Source organism: Pteropus medius, unplaced genomic scaffold (assembly GCF_902729225.1).
Source record: "Pteropus medius unplaced genomic scaffold, Ma_sr-lr_union100, whole genome shotgun sequence".
Taxonomy (NCBI): Eukaryota; Metazoa; Chordata; class Mammalia; order Chiroptera; family Pteropodidae; genus Pteropus; species Pteropus medius.
The window spans coordinates 4,511,345-4,532,540 of NW_024342467.1; the positions used below are offsets into that span (position 1 = coordinate 4,511,345).

At 33.7% G+C, this 21,196-nt stretch overlaps 1 protein-coding gene across 7 annotated transcripts in view; it reads right to left on the reverse strand.

The window, feature by feature from the left end:
• The window catches only part of DGKB (diacylglycerol kinase beta), a 581,858-nt gene that overhangs the window by 15,762 nt on the left and 544,900 nt on the right, over window positions 1-21,196 (reverse strand). For all 7 annotated transcript variants that reach the window (XM_039862429.1, XM_039862425.1, XM_039862430.1 and 4 more), the window contains 2 exons: window positions 14,724-14,844; window positions 13,797-13,857 (listed from right to left, as the gene is read on the reverse strand). In XM_039862429.1, the coding sequence (XP_039718363.1) occupies window positions 13,797-13,857; window positions 14,724-14,844 (182 nt within the window). The remainder of the gene's footprint in view (window positions 1-13,796; window positions 13,858-14,723; window positions 14,845-21,196) is intronic.

Below are 21,196 nucleotides of genomic sequence, written 5' to 3' on the forward strand. Positions count from 1 at the left end.
TTTACTTCATGACCTTGGACATTCACCTAACCCCATCTGCACAGTCTAAAAGCTGCCCATATAATCACATAACTTATTTGCAAAGTCTTAAAATATGTTTGCCTATAGACAGGTAATCTGAAAAACATAGACTCATGGGGGTCATCCATATCATTACTGGTGTAGAGAAATACCTAAAACTTAACTTTATCCTTGTAGATTAGTAGAAAAGCTATGCTTTTTGGTCAATTATTTTCACTCAAACAAAAAGTTAAATGCTCTATCAAGTACTTAAATGTAGGACACATGAATAAAATAAAAATTAATGAAGTTTTTTCAAAAAGGATAAGATTTATGATTCAAAGTTTAGGGCATTTCTTAGACTTATTTAGTATATTTGTAAGAGATATGAAAATGAAGACTGTACTGTGAAATCTCAAAGTTGGCAGATAAGCACTTCTGGTTAATTATATGCCAACCTAATGGGGGCAATACAGACAGACTTCAAGCAGCCATATACAATAAAATCTAAGGAAAGTGATGTGTTTTCAGTTCTAGTTAAAAAGAAGTAAGCATATTCCACACTGTTTTTCCCCCTGTAGGCAAGTATAAATGCTGCACAGAATACAATAAACAGCTATCCGAGGATACTGAAAAGCAAATGATAGCAGACAGATTAGGGAAGGAAACTAGAGCATGAAGTGCCAGTGAACCAGTGATGAGTTTCCTATTTTTTATTTTCCCTCTTGTATTTCCTAGACTGAACTTAAAAGCACCCCAAAACCTGGAATTGTATACCAAGTACAGTTTTAGAACACTAAGAAAAACCCTGTCTTTTTGTTTCAAGAGATAGAAAATTAGGGCCCCGCAGGTCTATGAGAGAGTGAGAAAAATATCTTGTCCTATTTATCACCCCAATCTCTTCCATCCTAGTCCCCTGGCAATTCCATAGCAGTGTCAGGCACCTATAACTGCAATGAAGGAAAGCCCTTCTCTCTGACTAGTGAAACTATGGTCCCAAAAGCATGGATGAATAACTGATTCATTTTCTCTCTGTGTCTCCTTACTAGACAGCCCTGGGGGCAGATGCTATTAGAAAGTACATAGCAGAACAGGAAACTAAGGCCTTATTTCTAGCAGAAGAGCAATATAGGAGCCCTGGAGGCAAAAAAAAAAAAAAAAGAGAGAGAGAGAGAGAGAAAAAACAACAACAACCAACAACAACAAATTAACAGTTTAGGGAGATACTGGAGTAGAGGGGAACAAAATTAAGTTATTCCTTAAAGTTGATTATGATCTCCTCAGTATGCCCCTGAGCTGTGTATGCATAGATTTGACCTTGAAAAGCATACTGACAAATTAGAAAACTGTATTAGGGGGTAGCACACCACCCAGGTTCCAGTCATGTCTATGGGTCTTGTACATGTAGGATAAATCTGAATAACATTGCAAAGACTTTGAAAATTGAACTGACATTGGAGCTACAACTCACAGGAAGCAGATCAGAATTTCTGATCTGAACCTAACTGGGTCAATTTTCTGCTAAAAATAGCAGCAACAATGGCGACAACAACAAGAACAACACGTTAACATTCTCTATGAGAATTAAATAATACCCAGAGTTAACATGATATTTAAACTGTTCAGGATGCAAACCAAAATTTCTCACATATGATGATCCAGGAAAATCTCAAAAACTCTTAAGGAGAAAGATAGCCAATGATACAATCCCTGAGATGATAAAAGTGTTAAAATAATCAGACAAGGACTTTATTGAAGCTACTATAATCATGCTCCAAGAAATAATGGTACACCTTCTTTAAATTAAAAAAAAAAAGATAGAGACTATTGGCTAAAAAAAAAAGAGGAAATTTTAAAAATGAAACCAATTGGAAATGTTACAAATGAAAAGTACAATGACCAAAATAAAAGATTAAAATGACTGGATGTGTTCAAGAACAGAATAGAGATAGGAGAAGAAAAAGTCAGTGAAGTTGAATATTGATGAAGGTATTATACAATACGAACAACAGAAAGAACAGAAGGAAAAAATTAGCAGACTCAGAGATTGACGACATAATACACAACATATCTAAAATATGTCACTGGAGTTACAGAAGGAAAGGAGAAAGAGTGTGGTGCTTAAATAAATATTTGAAGAAATAGTGACTGAAAACTTCATAATTTGGCAAAAGACAAGCCAACCAATTCATGAAGCTCAGAGAAACTAAAATAGAATAAGTTCAAAGGAATCCATGCCCAGACTCATCAAATTCAAACGAATGAAAATTAAAGACAAAGAAAAAAATCTTGAAAGCCTGAGAAAAATGATGCACTACACATTGTGGAGCAACAATTCAAATGACTGTGGATTTCTCATCAGAAACCACATTATGTAAAAGACACCATGCAAGTTATGAAGAGGAATTAAGGAGTGATCTTAAAATGCTTACAATTAAGTCAGAAGAGCCGGCGCAAACATGCATAGCCAAAATACAGGGCTATGCATTCAGATGCCATAAAGAAGATATCAACAGAGAGTCACAGGAGTACAAAGGATCAGGCAAATATTTCAGACAGATGGAGAATTAAAAAGGCTTCACGAGGAAATTGCTGCTAAGCTTGGCATTGGAGGGATTTTATTTTATTTTTAGTGTATATATATTTATATCCCATCGCCTTCCAGAAAGATTTTGAAGTGACTTATAAAAATACATATATCCCAACAGAATATGATAATTAATGCAGGCAATTTGAGTAAAAGGGGAAAAATAAGCATATCAAAATAACAAACTAATGTAAGATTAGATGAAAGAAATGCAATCCGTGGGTTCTAGAGAATTGCTGGAAGAAACTACATGTTTGTTGGTTATCCTGTTTGGAGGCCAGAGGAATGAGTCTATTTCTAAACCTCAAAATAGGGGATGAGAATTTTAGGCACAGGCTGATGTGAGCCTTGGGAAAATAATTTCATGCCATGACAGGAATTCCAAGCTTTATTCTGTGTGAAACGAGGAGGCATTGAATTTTGAGGTGAGGAATTGGATGGTCATAGTTATGTTGTTCAGTAGTAATTCTGGCAGTAATGTGATGGATGGCTGAGGCTAACCTGGCATGCAAAAAATAATGTATTAAAGAGAAAATATATAAATAAGCTGAAAAATAATTAAATTCTGTTATAAATAATAGAGTTGTAATTGATTGATAATATTAGAGATACATTAAGGCCCTGAGGAGCAACTGAGTGAGGTAGCAAAGCATCATAATTAAGAAAAAAGGCATTCAACCACCTGCTCTACCTCTTAATGTGTGGCTTTGGGCAAGTTGCTTGACTTACGTGGCTTCAATTTTTATTTACTTATTTTTTTTTTAATTTATGATATAGGATTATAATAACTTTACCAACCTCTTAGGGTTGTTGTGAAGATTAAATGAATAATAGATATGAATACACAGAACAGAAACTGGTACATGCTAAACACTCAATAAATATTAGGCATTGTTACCATGGTTTCCTCCAAATATCTCCAGGCTACACAAATGTCTTAAAAATTCAATTGGCCTTCATCTAGATAACTAAATTCCTGGAACTGGAAAAGTTTAAATTTATAATTTTTTTTCATTTTCTATCTTAATGGCCTGAGATTAATTCATATTTAGTAAATGATTCAAGATTAACTAACATTTCAAAATTATGATTATTTAAATACTTACAACAACAAATACATAGATAAAAATTTAATAGGCCCCAGAACAATATTCCTCTTTTCAAAGAGTTTGCATTTTAAAATTGTGCTGGAAATATTTTCTTTCCTAAAACAAGTGCCAAAATGAAGATTAACTCCAGATAATGGCAGTATCTTAGGACAATGGGGAAAAGATCCAGTCTTCCTAAAAGAGGGTGCAAGCAGAGGCTAGGCAATTAGCTCGTGTCTGAGTCAAGTAGATGCTAGTGACAAGGAATGAAATTGGCATCAACTCAGAAAATAATGTCTTATAGATTGGCCTACACAGTGGAAATGGGTAGAGCAGGAGGCAGGTACTCTTAGGCTTGACGTGACAAAATGTCTGCCCCAGGAATACAAGAGATCAAGCCGAAGGCAGCAGGAAAACCAGGCTTGACAAGGACTGGCTCAGTACCAGGTCAGGCTTGAGTAGCATGTTGCAGGTATTTGATATTGGAAGCTATGATTGGGCAAGTAGTAGGTTCAGGGTCCTGACAGGTATTATACCAAGGAAGGTATAAAAAAGGCAAAACATATGTAAATGCTTTCCAGAAATTGTCTTGACTTCAGCTATAACTTTGATGAGCCTTTGTACTTTATCTGTAGTCATTTCACCATTTATCTTATGATCTATTCATTACTTCCAATTCTCTACTACATAAAAGAAGGCTTCAGGAATTCTGTCTGTCTTAACATAAAATGAAGCACCCAGAATTATACTGCATTACAACATCTTTGGCATTACTTTTCATAAGAGTATCAGAAATAATAACTAATATATGACTATGAATACTTCAAAGTATTAATAGAATGCAGCCTATGTAATATGTAAAATGAACACATAATTGATAATGCAGAAGAAAGTGGCTCAAAGACGGTTAATCCTACCACATCAGGAAACGTAAAGATTAAATCTTTTAAGATTGAGAAAGTATTTCTTCTTGATACATTCAAATTCCTTGCTTGAGAATGTAATGAATAAAGATAACTCGAAATAACTTTTACATGTATTTACATATAAAAAATATGTGAATGAATTGCTAGCCAACCTACATTATGTTCAGTAAAAGAAGAATTAGTAGAAATCACTTCTTAAAATTGTTATACTACCACAAAAAACATTTAAGAAATTCACAAATTCAAAATGCATTTGGTATCAGCAGCCTAACCATGTGTGAGGTGTAGTACTGTGTTCTGGGGATACAATGACAATCAAAGTCATGGTGCCTGACCTCAACACATTTATGTTTACTAAGAAGTGACAGATAAGTTCATAATTTTTCTTTTAAATTTGTTTTTATTAATGTACAGTTGACATAAAATATATTAGTTTCAGGCATATGATATAGTAATTGAACATTTATATACCTCATGATGTAATCACCATGATAAGTCTAGTAACTACCTGTCACTGTACAAAGTTGTTATAATATCATTATTATATTCCCTGTGCTGTAAATTACCTCTTGTGACTTATTTATTTTATAACGGGAAGTTTGTACCTCTTATTTCTCTTTACCTTTTTCAACTTGTTCTCTATGAGTCTGTTTTGTTGTGTTTGTTCATTTGTTTTGTTTTTAGGTTCTTCATATAAGTGAAATCATATGGTATTCATTTTTCTCTGATTTATTTCACTTAGCATAATACTCTCTAGGTCCATGGACCATGTTGTTGTAAATGCAAGATTTCATTATGTTGCTGAGCAATATTCCATTTATATATATATACACATATACATGTATATATATATATACACATGTATATGTGTATATATATACATGTATATGTATATATACAAATACACACACCACATCTTATTTATCCATTCAACTATCAATGACCATCTAGTTTGCATCCATATATTGGTGTAAATAATGCTGCAATGAACATAGGAGTGCATACATTTTTCAAATTAGTGTTTTTGTTTTCTTTATATAAATACTCAGAAGTAGAATTGTTGAGCTGTATGGTAGTTCCAGTTTTAGTTTTTTGAGAAACCCCTATACATTTTCCATAGTGGCTGCACCAATTTATAATCCCACCAACAGCACACAAGGATTCCTTTTTTCCACATCTTTGAAATCTATTTGTTGACTTTTTGATAACAGACATTCTGACAGGTGTGTGGTGATACATTGCGGTTTTTGTTTATATTTCCCAGATGATTAGTGATGTTGAAACTTATTCATATGTCTGTTGGTCATCTATATGTCTTCTTTGGAGAAATGTTTATTCAGGTCCTCTTCCCATTTTAAAATCGGACTTTTTTTATGTTGAGTGTTATGAGCTCTTTATATATTTTGGATATTAAATCCTTATTGGGTATTTCACTTGCAAATATCTTTTCTCATTCTGTTGATGGTTTCTTTCACTGTGTAAAACCTTTTTAGTTTGATGTAGTAAATTTTTTACTTTTGCTTTTGTTGCCCTTGCCTGAGGAGACAAAGACAAAAAATACTGCTAAGACCAATGTCAGAGTTTACTGCCTATGTTTTCTTCCAGGAGTTTTACAGTTTCGAGTCTTACATTTTGAGCTTATTTTTGTATATGGTGTGATAAAGTGGTCTAGTTTCATTTTTTTTTTTTGCATGTATCTGTCTAGCTTTCCTAGCATCCTTTATTGAAGAGACTGTCACTTCCCCACTGTATATTTTTGACTCCTTTGTCATAGTTTAATTGATGATATAAGTGTGAGTTTATTTCTGTACTATTTTCTTCCATTGATTGATGTGCCTATTTTTGTGCCAGTACTGTACTATTTTGATTACTACAGCTTTAAAGTATAGTTTGAAATCAGGGAGCATGATGCCTCCAACTTTGATCTTCTTAAGATTGCTTTGTCTATTTGGAGTCTTTTATTATTCCATATACGTTTTAGGATTATTTGTTCTAGTTCTATGAAAAATGCCATTGCTATTTTGATAAGAGATTTTGTCGAATCTGTAGATTGCTTTCTTTTCTTTTCTATTTGTGCAGAATATATTTTTTCATCCCTTCACTTTTAGTCTGTGTGAGTCTTTTGATCTTAAGTGAGTCTCTTGTAGGCAGCATACAGATGGGTTTTATTTTTTTTATCCATTCAGCCACTCTGTGTTTTTTGATTAAAGCATTTAGTCCATTTATATTTAAGTAATTATAGATAGATATGTACTTACTGCCATTTTATTAATTATCTTTTGGTTGTTTTTGTAGTTCTCCATTTCCTTCTTCTCTTGGTCTCTTGCGGTTTGCTGTTTTTCCTTTAGTGTTATGTTTGGGTTCATTTCCCTTTATTTCTTGAGTATCTTTTCTAGGTTTTTGGTTTGTGATTACCATGAGGTTCACATATAATGACCTATGTGTGTCTGAATACATATACATATGTACACATATATACGTATAGCAATCTATTTTAAGTTGGTAGGTATTTAAGTTCAAACGCATTCTAAAAGTGCTTCATTTTTACTTTCGCCTCCACAACTTATGTTTTTGATGTCATATTTTAGATCTTTTTGTTTTGTATACCCCCTAATTACTTATTGTAGTTATAGTTGATTTTGCTACTTTTGTCTTTTAACCCTCGTACTAGCTTTTCAAGAGGCTAATCCATTGCCTTTACTATATATTTACCTTTATTAGTGAGATATTTTTTCTTTCATGTGTTTTCTTATTTATGGTTATGGCTTTTCCTTTTTGGCTTAAAGAAGACTCTAACATTTCTTTTAAATCTGGTTTAGTGGTGATAAACTCCTCTACTTTTTGCTTCTCTGGGAAACTATCTTTCCTTCAACTCTGATTAACTTTGCTGGGTAGCATATTCCAGGTTGTAGATTTTTTTCCTTTTGGTACTTTAAATATATCCTGCCACTCCCTTCTTGCCTGCAAAGTTTCTGCTGAGAAATATGCTTACAGCTTTATGAGGTAGCCTTGTATGTGACTAGGTATTTTCCTTTCAATGCCTTCAAGATTCTCTTTATTTTCAATCTTTGCCATTTTAATTGTAATATATCTTGGTGTGGATATCTTTGGGTTCACCTTGTTCAAGGCTCTCTGTGCTTCATGAATCTGGATGTCTGTTCCAATCCCCAAGTCAGAAAAGTTTTCAGCCACTATTTCTTCAAATAAGATTTCTGCTCTTTTCTCTTTCTTCTCCTGGGATCCATATAATATAAATGTTAGTACACTTTATGTTGTTCCAAAGGTCCCTTAAACTGTTTTTGTTTCTTTCTTTTTTTCTTTCTTTTTACTTTTTGCTGTTCTGATTGGGTGATTTGCACTATTCTTTCTTCTAGGTCACTAATCTGTTCTGTATTATCTAATCTGTTGTTGATTCCCTCTAATGTATTTTCCATTTCAGTTATTGTACATTTTAGCTCTGATTAAATACTTTTTATATGTTCTATGTCTTTGTTAAAGTTCTCACTATGTTCTCTAGTCTTCTTCCAAGTTTGATGAGCCTACTTATGACCATCACTTTGAATTTTTTATCAGGCAAATTATTTATCTCTGCTTCATTAGATTTCCTTTTCTTTTTCTTTCATTTGGAATATATTTTTCTACCTCCAAGTTATGTTTAACTTTCTGTGTTTGTTTGTATGAATTAGATGAAACAACTCCCTCTCCAGTTTTGAAGTAGTGGCCTTGTGTTGGAGCATTCTCTATATAGATATGCGTGCTGTCTATATAGAGATATCTATATATCTCTATATAGATATTTGGCAAGCCGATCAGAGCTGAAGTGGACATAGGTAGCTCTGGAGGGACACCCTAGCAGATTGGCTCGCTGTGTCTGGAGCGGGTATGGGGTGGGGTGTTCTGGGGCTTGCTGTGGTAGCCTTGCAGGCTAGCTAGAGCTCTTGGACTGAATTCCTACCTGTGCTATGTAGGTGGAGGGAGAAATTTAATGGTGCTAGCTAGCACTTCTGATCCTGGAAAGTTTTGCACTTTCTTGTTTGTTTGGAAGATGTCTTGTGGTTAGTAAACAGATTTTTTTTGTGTGTATAGTCTAGGTGGCCTTTAAATTGCTGTTCTGTCACTGTGCCCCAGGGCGGGTCAGTCTGTGCACAGGCCCCTCAGTGATACCCTCCCTACTGCAGGTTGCCTCTTCAGAGTAATGTTCCCTTGGTTACCATTTCTCCCACCCTTCTCTATATGGTCCCTCTCTCACTTGTTTTGCAGAAGCTGTTCAATCAGCCCTCAGTGGTTCTTCAGGAAAAAATGCTCTATATGTAGGTATATATTCTGTGTGTCTAAAAAGGAGGTGAGTTCAGAGTCTTCCTACATCACCATGTTGGACCCCAATAAGCTGATAATTTCAAGGTAATATAGTTGGATAAAGCTATAAGGCACCAAGGCTGAACTTTTGGACTAGTTAAAGTCAGGCATGGGCTGGAAGAGTATAAGAAATGGTGGCATTCAGGAAAAGCTTTATGGAGGAGGGGCATCATGAAATAAATCTGAAAAGGTGAATTGTGTTGCTCAGCTAAAGAAAAAGGCAAGAGAGAAGTGCATGAAGAGATGAAAGAGAAGAGATGATACTGGTGAAACAGAAAACCTGACCCAAATCATATTTTAACAGATAGAAAGGAATTAAATGATTTTAAGTACAAGAGTGTAATGGTGAGATTAATATTTTATAGTGATCATTGTAGTTGAAAACTGAAGAATGGATTTAAATAGAAAAAAAAATGGAGGTTGGGAAAGATTGATGTAATTATTGCTGAGAATCAGAGAAATAAATGGCCAAATCTAGGGCAGTGATAGTAGGAATGGAAGGAAAAGAAAAGATTTTAGAAATATGTCATATCATTAGGTTGGCATGGTAACTGAATTTGAGGATATGCAGAAGTATAGGATGAGTCAGATTTCTAGCTTGGGAAACACTGGGTACGTAATGGTAACTAACTCAGTACTGTAAAGGGAGGAGCAGGAGTTTGGGAATGTAACAAGAGGTCAGTATTTGGTGGGTGGGGAAGGAGATGGAGGGGGGAAGATGAGTCCATTTTGGTCACACTGAATTTGAAGTTTAGTATGGTCATTCCTCACTTGACACAACTCTACTGGGCACAAATCACTTATAATAACTGGGGGTGAGAGAGCTGCACATGCAGAGACAAAATAAAATCTGACTTAGTCTATGATCTTCCATATCTTACTCTTTCCCCTCCTATCCTCTCAAAGTTGTTCCTTTTTTTCTCCCCATAATAGGAACATATTCACATCAGAGTCAGTATGTTTGACATGCTCAGGAAGAAGAATTGGAAGGAAGTAGATAGAGAGGGAAAAATAGGCTCTGGAGTCTGGCCTAAAGAAAGGCTCTTCGTGAATTATTTCAATATAAGTCTTCTTGAATTAATTGTCTCTTTAGTTTGATATGTTTATTAAGAAGGCTAGTAGTTAAATAAAGTATTCTCTGATAACACAGTGGCTATTACAAAACTGTAAACACAGGAGTATCTAACAAATTTCTGTTGACTACTTTAGTATGAGGTTATTAAAAGGTCATACAAATAATTACAAAATATACATTTGAAGAGTAAATTTTAAGCTCTTTGGTTTTTGTTTTTCCTTATATTTGAAACTAGGATTGGTGAAATTTGTAATTTTTTTGTATTGTGGTAAAACATATGTAATAAAATTTACCATTTTATTTATTTTTAATTATATAGTTCAATGGCATTAAGTACATTCACATTGTTGTGCAAAACATCACTGCCATTCATCTCCAAAACTTTGATTTTTAAAAAAAGTAAGTATTAATTGTTGTAAGAATCAAGACCCATTTATCACCTGTCTTTCTATTTTATATATTCCACTTAAAGGAAAACAGAACTTCTGCTGTGATCTAAAATTATATCTAGGGCGATTCCTGCATAAATTGAAGATCAGCTTATAGATATTTAAATTTGGCAAAGAATTTTAACATTCTACCAATTCTTATGTTCTGTAAGAAAAACAAATTTCCTATTCGATTGAAGCAAAGAACACTTTTTAGTTAAACCATACCAATGCTATGAATACTAAACATTCTCTCAGTTGAAGTGAAATTTAAAGTTCAGAATTCCATGTGGTTCTAGGAAAAGTAAGTTATGCCAGAATGTGAAAAACAATAATGAGCGATAGTCTAGTACAGTTCTTGGCAATAAAACATTTATAGCAATAAATGTTTTAAATGAATAAGAACATTCATAAAGAGAGAAAATGAAATATGTTACATAAAATGTATTATTAATTTAACAATTGTATATATTATGATAAATAATAGGTAAAAAGGTAAAATGAATGTCCAATTACTAATTGAAAGGAAACAGCAAATGTATTGTTACAAATCCTTGTGTGAAATGAGCTAAAATTATTCTAAAACACTAATTAGATTTTAATAGACATAGATTTTAAATGCTGGAGAAAGGTAATAAGCGATTTACCGAAGGTCACACTCTGGTGGTGACACAGGGATGGCCTGGGGTCTTTATAGGATGAGATCCACAGTGGGAAGTAGCCATGCAGGGTGCAGACAGTGAAGCCAGGCCACTGACATTTCAGTTTCTACTCTGCCACTTATTATCTGTGTGGAATCAGGCAAACTATTTAACCTTTGTCTGTCTCAGTTACTTTATTCATAAAATGAAGCTAATTGTAGAGTTTTTGTGAGAATTAAATGTGTCAATACAGGTCAAGTGTCTCAAACTGTACATGGCACAAGCTAAAAGCTTAATAAATGTTAGATATCATTATTGTCATTAATCCATCTTGATTTAAAACATGGCACAGAAACTAAATTCATCTTCTTTCTGAGAAGAATGCAAAAGACTACAGAGTACCAACGAAAGGTATTTGGTTTTACTGTCCTTCATTTATTCTCTTGTGACTCAAGCTGACCAAAAGTGACCTTTTATAAAAAACAAGAACAGTGCTACTCCCACCAGTACTATTATCACAACCATCATCATCACCAGCACTGCAACTACCATCATCATCATCACTGATAACACCTCCACCAGTTTATCATGGCCACCATCATTGCCATCACAACTGCCATCATCACAACTACCATCGTCATCATAACCTCAAATTAACCACTATTTCACCATCACGATCACGACTACTATTATCCTCACCACTATAAAATTAACCATCACCACAACCACATCATCGCCATTGCCATCAGCACACCACCACCACCACCTGCAACAACAACAGCACATTTGACTTTCCTATGAGTATAAATATGAATTTAGAGGTGTTATTAGGAGAGTGAAAAATAACAGGCAAGATGTAAGTATATATATGCTGGCAAAAAGAGGAACAGGAACATTTTAAAGGATATTTGGAAGCACATACAGTGATAGCAAAAGGCATAAGAAGTAGCCAATCTAGAATAATTTTTAGTCCAGTTTATTTTATGTTATTATTACAGAATTAATTGATTTAACAAACCTGGGGTTCGAGTAGCTAAAAGGAATCTACCAGGTATAAACCAAAAGTCATATGTATGTGCTGTCCACAAGACTGAGCCAATAGCTTCAGAGTAAAACTACAGGAAAAGTACAATTAAAACTTCCTTCTAATATGCTAAACTATGATGTTTGGAATCTAGTTTAAACTAGTGGTTAAAAGAATAGGCTTTAACCAAAGAGTTCCAGGTTCGAGTTCCATATCTGCTACATATCTGACCTTGAGTAAGTTATTTTACATTCCAAAGCCTCAGTTTTCTCCATTTGAAAAATGGTGACAACTATTATTTAGAGTTTGTGCAAATATTTAATAAATATTCATATGTGGCATGTCAAATATTCTTCAATTTAAAAAATACATGTAATACTGCACTTAGCACAATGTTTGTATTAATCTAAATTAAGACCTCTGCTGTCACTCCCTAACAAGTTTTCTGCCTAATCTTAACTGTGTACTAAATGGCACCATTATTCACAAGTAAGACCTAACAACAAATCATCTCCTACCTCCCACCTCAGGAAAACTCATTAGCAAATTCCTTCTATTTCAGGTCCAGAATGTAGCTCAAATCCATCCACTTCCCGTACACCTTCATTGTCTAAACTCAGACTACTCTGATAGAACCTGTCTTTCATCTGCTAGTCCACGCAATCTATTCTCTCATACTAGCCAAGGTAAACTTTAAACATGTAAATCAGATGCTACTTAAAGTCTTCAATAGCTTGCTATTATGCTTAGAATCATTTTAAATAAATGATCTGAACCCTGTCCATCTTTTCTACTTTACCTCTTACCACTTTCCCCTCACACTAGAAACTTCAGTTACACCATCCTCCTTACTGTTTCATTAACACACTGAGTCTCTGACCTTTTTCAAAGAGGTCTCCTAGATTCACTTATCTAAGTAGTATCCTCCATACTCCACCCAATTCCTCTTGTTTTGCCTTATTTTTTCATGACTCTTATAATACAAAGTCATATTTCTTATATGATTTATTTATTTATCTATTTATTTATTTGATCTCTTAACAGAATGTAAAACAGTTAAATTATTGATCATGGACTATTCCCTGTTCTATTATTTCAATGTTCTATTATTGATCATGAGCTATATTATGGATTATGTTTCTATTCTTGGTGCCAAGAGCAATGTAGAAATTTTGGAGGTATAAACATCTGACTTAAATAACATTTCATTATAGAGAAAACAACTATGTGGGAAAAAGATTTCTATAGAGAAGAAAGCCCTCAAATCCCCAAATGGAGGCAAAAAAGATGGGTAATAAATTCAGGGAGACATAGGTCTGAAGGTTCCATGAACAATTTTCTCACAAGGTGTTCTGAAAAAGTATAAGAAAGGTTAAGAGGAACTTTATCAATTTTGTTTAGTTCCAGAGTTTATAACTGATCTATTTTATTTAAAAGTTATACACAAAGATTCCAAAGCTAAATCATTATCAAGGGCATGTAATGCCCAAATCCTGAATGCAATTATTCTGCCACATAAATAAGGAAAAAAAAAAGGTACATAGTGATAGGCCAAAGCTTAGATATTATGATTATTTAGTGATAGGAGTATGTGATTAGTTAGTTATGAGTATATGGCATCTGGAAAGCAAAAATGAAAGTGACATAGCATTTCAACTATTCTATACTCACTGTGCATGGAGTCTGCATCCATGGTTCACCATCAATCTGCATTGGCAGAGACTTGCTAGTCCTGGAAGTAAATATTTCACTTTAAGTGTAGCACTGAAATATTTTACATAACAGACTCTAAACTCAGACTAAGCTATCGGATGATGAGACCAAGGAATGCAAATATGGTAATAGCTGGACTCTAAAGTTATCTCTTCTGAAGGGGACTTCAACTCTTGATTATTAATGAATACTCTGAAAGTTTCCTTGGTCACAGAATGTTAAGAGCTTCCTGATAAATGTGGTGCTATAAACAAAAATTCTGATGCTAAAAAAAATATAGGGTTTATGTTTAATGACAAAATCAGAATTCCTCCAGCCAAAAGAGGCTCCTGTTTTCATACAAACCTACATTGTAACCCTGAAAAAAAAGATGTTTGCTGACTTAAATACATCTCTTTTTCTACAGATAAAATTTTGTAAAAAAATGTTTCTTGATAAGGTTCAAATTTAATAGATATATAAAATCTTAATTCATAATAATTTTTATTTACTTTTACAGAAACACTAGGGCACTTAGTCAATGAAAGAATTTAAGTTAATAATGCCTCAGTAGTGTTTTCTTTGGGTAATTTATCTAGTAGATATACTTCGATGCTTCAGTAAACTGAGTGTGAACCAGATTAGAGAGGATGAAATATGTATGTTAGAATTGTATCCATGGTTTCAATAAGAGATAATATAATTCCAACAAACCCGATAAGTAATAGCTAACCCAAAACTTTGTAAAATATGCTAATTTTCATCATTTTGAAATATATCAGTATTAATCATTGATAATTTGAGGCATAAATAAAATAAATGTGGTTATCAGAGCCCTGCATACTTTTAATTAGTTTGTGGTTATGCTATGTCAACCGTCTTTCTCAATTATAGAGAAAAAATTACCTGACTACTACAGAGGAGCATTGAGCCAGCCGCCTTCCAGCACTTTTCAGTCCTGTGTATATTTGCCCCATCTCCATGGCTCCTTCTAAGCCAACGACCTCCAGCAGCTGATCACTCAGATCTGAACATAAAACCAAAAACAAATAAAAAAAACCAGAAGCATTGTAAGTTACAAAAAAAACCATATGTGTACAATTTAATAACATTAGATACTATAGAGATGAAAAATGAAAGCTACCTTCACAAAGAAAGCTTCTCTGTCTTGGATAGTGAAAGTAATGAAAAGATGGCCTACTTATGAAACTCTCAGTTTAACTAAACCTGGAGGTGCTGTGGGAAAAGATTTACTGTTAGCTTATTCTAAAACAAAATGGGAAGAATGGATTCTGAGCCAAATAATGCCAAAAAATATACCAGTAGTTTTAACATCAACAAACTTAATGTTATTCCACATGTATATATGGAACATTTATACATCCCACATCAGACTTTTGGCAGCAAATAGATATTTCAGTACTATAAATAAAGTATGAGGATATGCTGTCAAACATAATTTTGTTAAATTACTTGAACAAAAGACCTAAGAGATCATAGAATTAAAGTTCCTCATTTCAAAGATAAGACTGAGTCTCTAAAATACTGAGTGACTTGTCCAGAGTAACTTTGTGCAGAAGTTCAAAAAACAATATTAACTTCTTGAAATGTTTTTCTGATAAGCAATATGCTACCAAGATACTATTTGGAGTAGACTAGATAATTACCACGTGCAGTCATTGTTTGTTTGTTTGTTTGTTTTAACAGAATGAGGATAACAGTAATAGGCATTGCTTGTTAAGTGTTTACTAAGTACTTGTCACTGGACTAATCACTTCCTATATATCACCTCATTTGCTCCTAACACCTAAACACCATATTAAAACAAATATGATTATTCCTACTAATAGGTCAAGAAGCTGAAAAGTAGAGAAGTTAACTAATTTACTTATATCCACATATCTAGGAAGTAACAGAGACAAAATTTGAATCAAACCATTCTGATGCATAACCACTACGCTATATTTGATAAATCAGCCATATCAAAAAGAGAAACTTTAAACAATTATAGAAACATTTCTTACATAGGGAGGGAGGATGGACTATGTGAGCTTCAAAGTCCCTTTCCAACATGAAGATTTTTACTCAGCCAGAAAGCAAAGGTTGCTCTCACATTAGTAGAATCCCATAGAGCCTAGCCCTGACACAAAGCACATTCACTTACTTATCAAACTCAGAGTGCCCACATCTTTGATTTGGAGGCAAAATTCTAGGGGAAAATATATGGTCCTTTTCTATTTTGATATTCTAACTCATTTTCAAGTTTAAATTAGTAGTTTAATATTGTTTTAGTAGCATAAAAAGCTGGAGGTTTTGACATAGAGTGGGGAGGTATAATGATTAAACAGTGATCAGGTAAGAGTTGGTCATAGCTGAGGTTCTACTTGAAGATAAACAAGCAAATATGTTTTGTATGGACTCCATCTTGTACAGAAAATCTTCATCCACCACTAATAAATCCATTTTAGTATGGAGTTCAGAGATATAGATACAACATTTTCAGGGTAGTTCAAGTGTATGGCAAATAGAACTTTGAAATCTCACAGTTTGTTAGGCTCATGATAACTGGCAAATTTAATATAAGCCCTTAGAAAGTCTTTTAATAGAAAGTGTGACCAAGCCACTGTATGTTTTTTAAGTGAGCTGATAAAAACTATTATTTTTTAAACTTTAAGCTATAGCTGTCACATGAGATTTCTCCAAGTAAGCACAACCTTCTAGTTACAAAATCAAATGTTAACAAGTCATAATAACTTAAAGCATTCACCTTGCTGTTCTAAACCCTATTTAGACTTATTTCTCATAAAACTTATTCTGTGTTTCTAGTTTAAATTTATGTTGCCAAGAACAGATGGACAAGGAATGGAAACATATTCTTTCAGCTGTAGCCGGCACTAAAATTTGCTTGGCTTTATAGCCTGGGTGTTAATATACTCATTTCTTAGATATACGTCAACCAGAAAACTACACTGTGGTAAGCACTAAAACCTCAGATGTGTGTCTAGTGATATTTATAAAACAACAACAATGACAACAAGATTGAAGTTCATATTTAGTATTATATATTTTGCACTGCCTGAGTCTTAAATAGATGAAATTTTATGCTAATTTCTGTACTGATCTGGTTGATAGGAACTATTCTACAAAAAAAAAAAAAAATATGAAACACTTTCTCACAACAGAGTTAATTTGTGAGGCCTAACTTTTCCATGAATCACATGGATTGTCTACACCCATACCATATTGCTACTGTCTACCACCCTCCTAATATTTTTTCTTTTCATTTGTCTTTGTTTTTTCCAAGCAAAAAAAGAAAAAAAGAAAAGAAAAAGCCCTGGATTTCAATTCTACCATTAATAATCAGTAATAAAGATATTTCTTATGGATTTAGAATACCTAGGCTTTCAAATTTTTATGTTCTTGCTAACACAAAGAACTGTATAGAAAGAGTGGAATATTTACTAACTCTGGTAAAGGTTAAATAAATACCATACCAACTTCTAATTAGGTGTTCAAAAAAAAAAAAAAGAAAAGAAAAGAAAATCTAAATTTGGGCTGCATCTTTTTGCTTCCATAACACTTCCACATTTTTTTTACACAACAGTTTGTAATGCCTCTTGCATATTGTCTTTGAGATCAAGGTCCTGATTGATTTCAGACAAAGATAGTTTCTATCTAGGTAACTTTGAACTCTGGTTCTATATGTGGTATCACCTAAAAATATCAAAGACTTTCTCACCTCACATTCTAGCTAAAATTTATTTTAAGTGCAGACCCCCTTAGGATGTCAAAACCAATCAGACAAATGTACTTAATCGGTTTGCTACCTGGCTATTGATATTATCATTAAGAGTAGCAAACTACGCCCATAGACCAAATCTTTCCCACTCTTTAGTATGGCTTGTGAGTTAAAACTGTTTTTCACATGTTTACAAAGTGGAAAACAAAATAAAAATAATATATTGTGACATCTCAAGATTATATAAAATTCAAATTCCAATGTTCATAAATAAGGTTTTATTCGAAGATAGCCACCCTCATTCATTTAGGTTTTGTCTGTGTCTGCTTTTCACATTGCTATTGTAGTTGTGACAGAGACCATATGCCCTACAAGGCCTAAAACATTAACTATCTGGACTTTTAGAGAAAAGCTGCCAACCTCCGCTTAAGAAACACATTAACTCTTTCAGGCCACTGAGGTTTTTCACTTTAGTACTGCCACAATAACTGTTAAATAGCATCACAGTGGCCTAAAAGATACAATGTCCCTGCACTCATTCGTCAGTCTGTGTCCTTCTGTGTAGAACAGCTGTTCTCAAAAAGGTAGTCTCATCACTATCCTGCACTCTGAGGTTTCTCAGAATCAATTTGTTATTAATTATAAAATACTCATGTTTCAAAATAGCTTTATTAACAAAGGAAACTATAGCAGCTTATCGTTCAACATCGTGCTGAGTCATTACATCCTGGTTGCCTTTCTTGAGTGTGAGGAAAAGTAATGTCATAGATAGGATGACAGAAGTTGCGTCCAGACCTGGAGATCCAGGTAAGAGTTAGACCTGTGAGGCACCTGCCAAATATTGAGAAATCCTGACATCCTGATATTTGGAAGTGTTTGTCTATCCCAAGGAGGAGATTACTTTTGCTTAGGGGGAAAAGAATACATTTCTGAAAGAGTTAAATTGTCTTTCCAAATGGCTCCATAGGGGTGAGAGAAGCAAGAGAATCTGCCAAATTTGGTATTTTCATATTTAAAATTAAAAGTCTAGAAGAGGTGCTTCAGAAGGAAGAAACATAATGAAATAACCCAAATTGGGTCATATTAGAGAAAAATTCTCAACACAGGGTCATTGACTCTGAATGCTGAAAAATACAACTTTATTTTCACTAACATGTAATTGAAGTTAAACACTTCTTTCAAATATAAATTTAGGAGAGAAACCATAGTTGTAGTAGAAATGCCTGGGACTGACTTTGCCACTGACACATATCACAGATATTTCCTTATCACATTATAGTTGTTGCAATGTTTAAAAACGCTATTTATACTAATTATTTTTAAATCTTAATACTTATTGATCCTCTGTTAGATCTTTAAAGTTAATTTATTAATAAAGAAGCACACATTATTAAATCAAAATTTTAACAATATTTCAATATCATTGGTTTCCATTGTTAGCCTGTATATATTTTTTATGAATTTTAAAACATGGCTCTGAGCACCTGTAAATTTTGCCAAACTTGGAAAAAGGACTATAACACAAAAATGGTAAGAAACTGTACTTTAAAGTTTACTTTGCCTTTGACTTTGTAAATCTTTTCCTGAATGGTGTTAGTGCTGCATTACTTTGTTGCACAGGTACTCAGGGGGTGCAAATATAAAATCTGAAAGTCAGGGGTAAAGTACAGATTCAAGAGTACAGGAGCAGCACTGCTAATAAGTGGGTAATATTTATTCATAGCTTAGTCTCATCATTTTTGACAGTTATGCCTTGATAATATGTCTCATTATGTAATTGTTTCAGACTGCCATATGTGAGGGAACAGAAGAAGATGCATTACAAACACAGACTGAATGTGGGTTGCAGCATTTCAGCATTTCATAGAATACAGTGTGTATTGAAGTGAGAGAAAGGGGGGCAGGGCATTTTCCTTTTGCCTGATGTCCAGCAACATGCTGCAACACTGTGGGAGGCCATGTCCTGGGGTACCTTCATTGACTCAGCAGGGACATTCTGTAATCAAATCACTATAAATTGCTAATTATATCACCATCTAGTAAGTTCTTATTTGGCCAGGGTGAGAATAAGCTAGCTATGGAGATGTACCTTCTGAGTGTGGGTAGATCATATGTCTACCAGTGATGCTTCATTTATCTAGCAACTCTTGGAAACATGCCTGAGGATCCAGAATAAACTCTTAAAAAACCAAGGTATATATGAAGTTCATCCACCAAAGTGAATGTTTTGAGATTTCTTCCTTAGCATGTCTGCTTATTGTCCATTGATTCTTAATTTAGATGATTTTTCACAAGTATAAATAACTATTTTATTGGACCGCCATAAATTAGAAAATGCAAATTAGGAAAGGAGCGAGTGGAGAGAACTAAAGCAAAAATTTGTTAATATGGACTCTGTGTTTCACAGTATAAGTTCGTAAACATTAAAGCAGACTTTTAGCACCTTAGGGAACATATTATGTGATTATAGGTCTATCAAGAAAAAAATATATACGGTATGCCTTCTGTAGACAGCCCTCTGTTCAGGGACTTACAGGTATTTTTCCATTTAAGATTCATAACAATCATTCGAGGCTCATATTATTCTCCTCATGTTATTGATGAGAAAACTATATTACTTGTCCAAGTTTTCATATATAGTTTAAAAATCTGGTTTTCCAACTAGGTATGCTTGACTTCAAATTCCAACTGTATATACAGACAACAGTAAGAACTAACCAATTAAATGTTACCAGTGATGGAAGAGAGAGAGAAAAAAAAAAACACTACAAAGTAATATATATAACACCCTGATATGATAACACCAATAATCCTACCACTAAATAGTTTCAGATGTTGCCGCCAAATTAAAATACAGTGTAAAAATGACTACTGAGGTCATTATGAATTATACTCTGAAGAATTTCTATAAGAAAGCTAAGAAATGCAAAATACTTTGTAAAAAGATTTCCATCCAAAATGGTTAAAATGTAAAGACTAAAAATATTGGTATGTAAATGAATTAACTAGATTTATTTGGAAAATCTAGCAGTGTGAAATATCTCATTTCCTGTTGAAATAAAAAAAAATATGAGGGGTTAAGGTACATGTAAAGAAACTATACACACACACACACACACACACATATATATACATATATATACATATATATATAATGGAATCACATGTCTACCTTTAAACATGACTTTTAAAGAATGAATTTGATCATCTCTTTTAAAGCCATATGGTTTCTGAAAACAACCAGCTAGAGCTGACTGTAACTGTACTTTCATTCTAAAATTCTGAACTTTCCCAAATGAATCCAAAAAAAAGTAAAGACCATAAATCACAGTGTGGCATATTGTCAGCACCCTTCCTTATTGTGACCAAAGTGGTTCGGGGTCTTCAACTCACTTTGTCATGGTGTACTTGAAAAGCAATCTTTATCTCGGGACACACAACCCGAGAAATAATAAGCATTTCTTTCACAAGGCCCATAGAGAACCAGCTTAAAGAATTCCCACAGCAATCTATTGCTGCAACTGACAATGTATATTAGAGTAAATGTAAGCAGAGAGTTTATGAGCACAAGCTAGCAGTGAATCTCAACACTGCTGCTTCTGGATTCTTAAATCGGTTTGTTCTCATTAAGTTTTGTGGA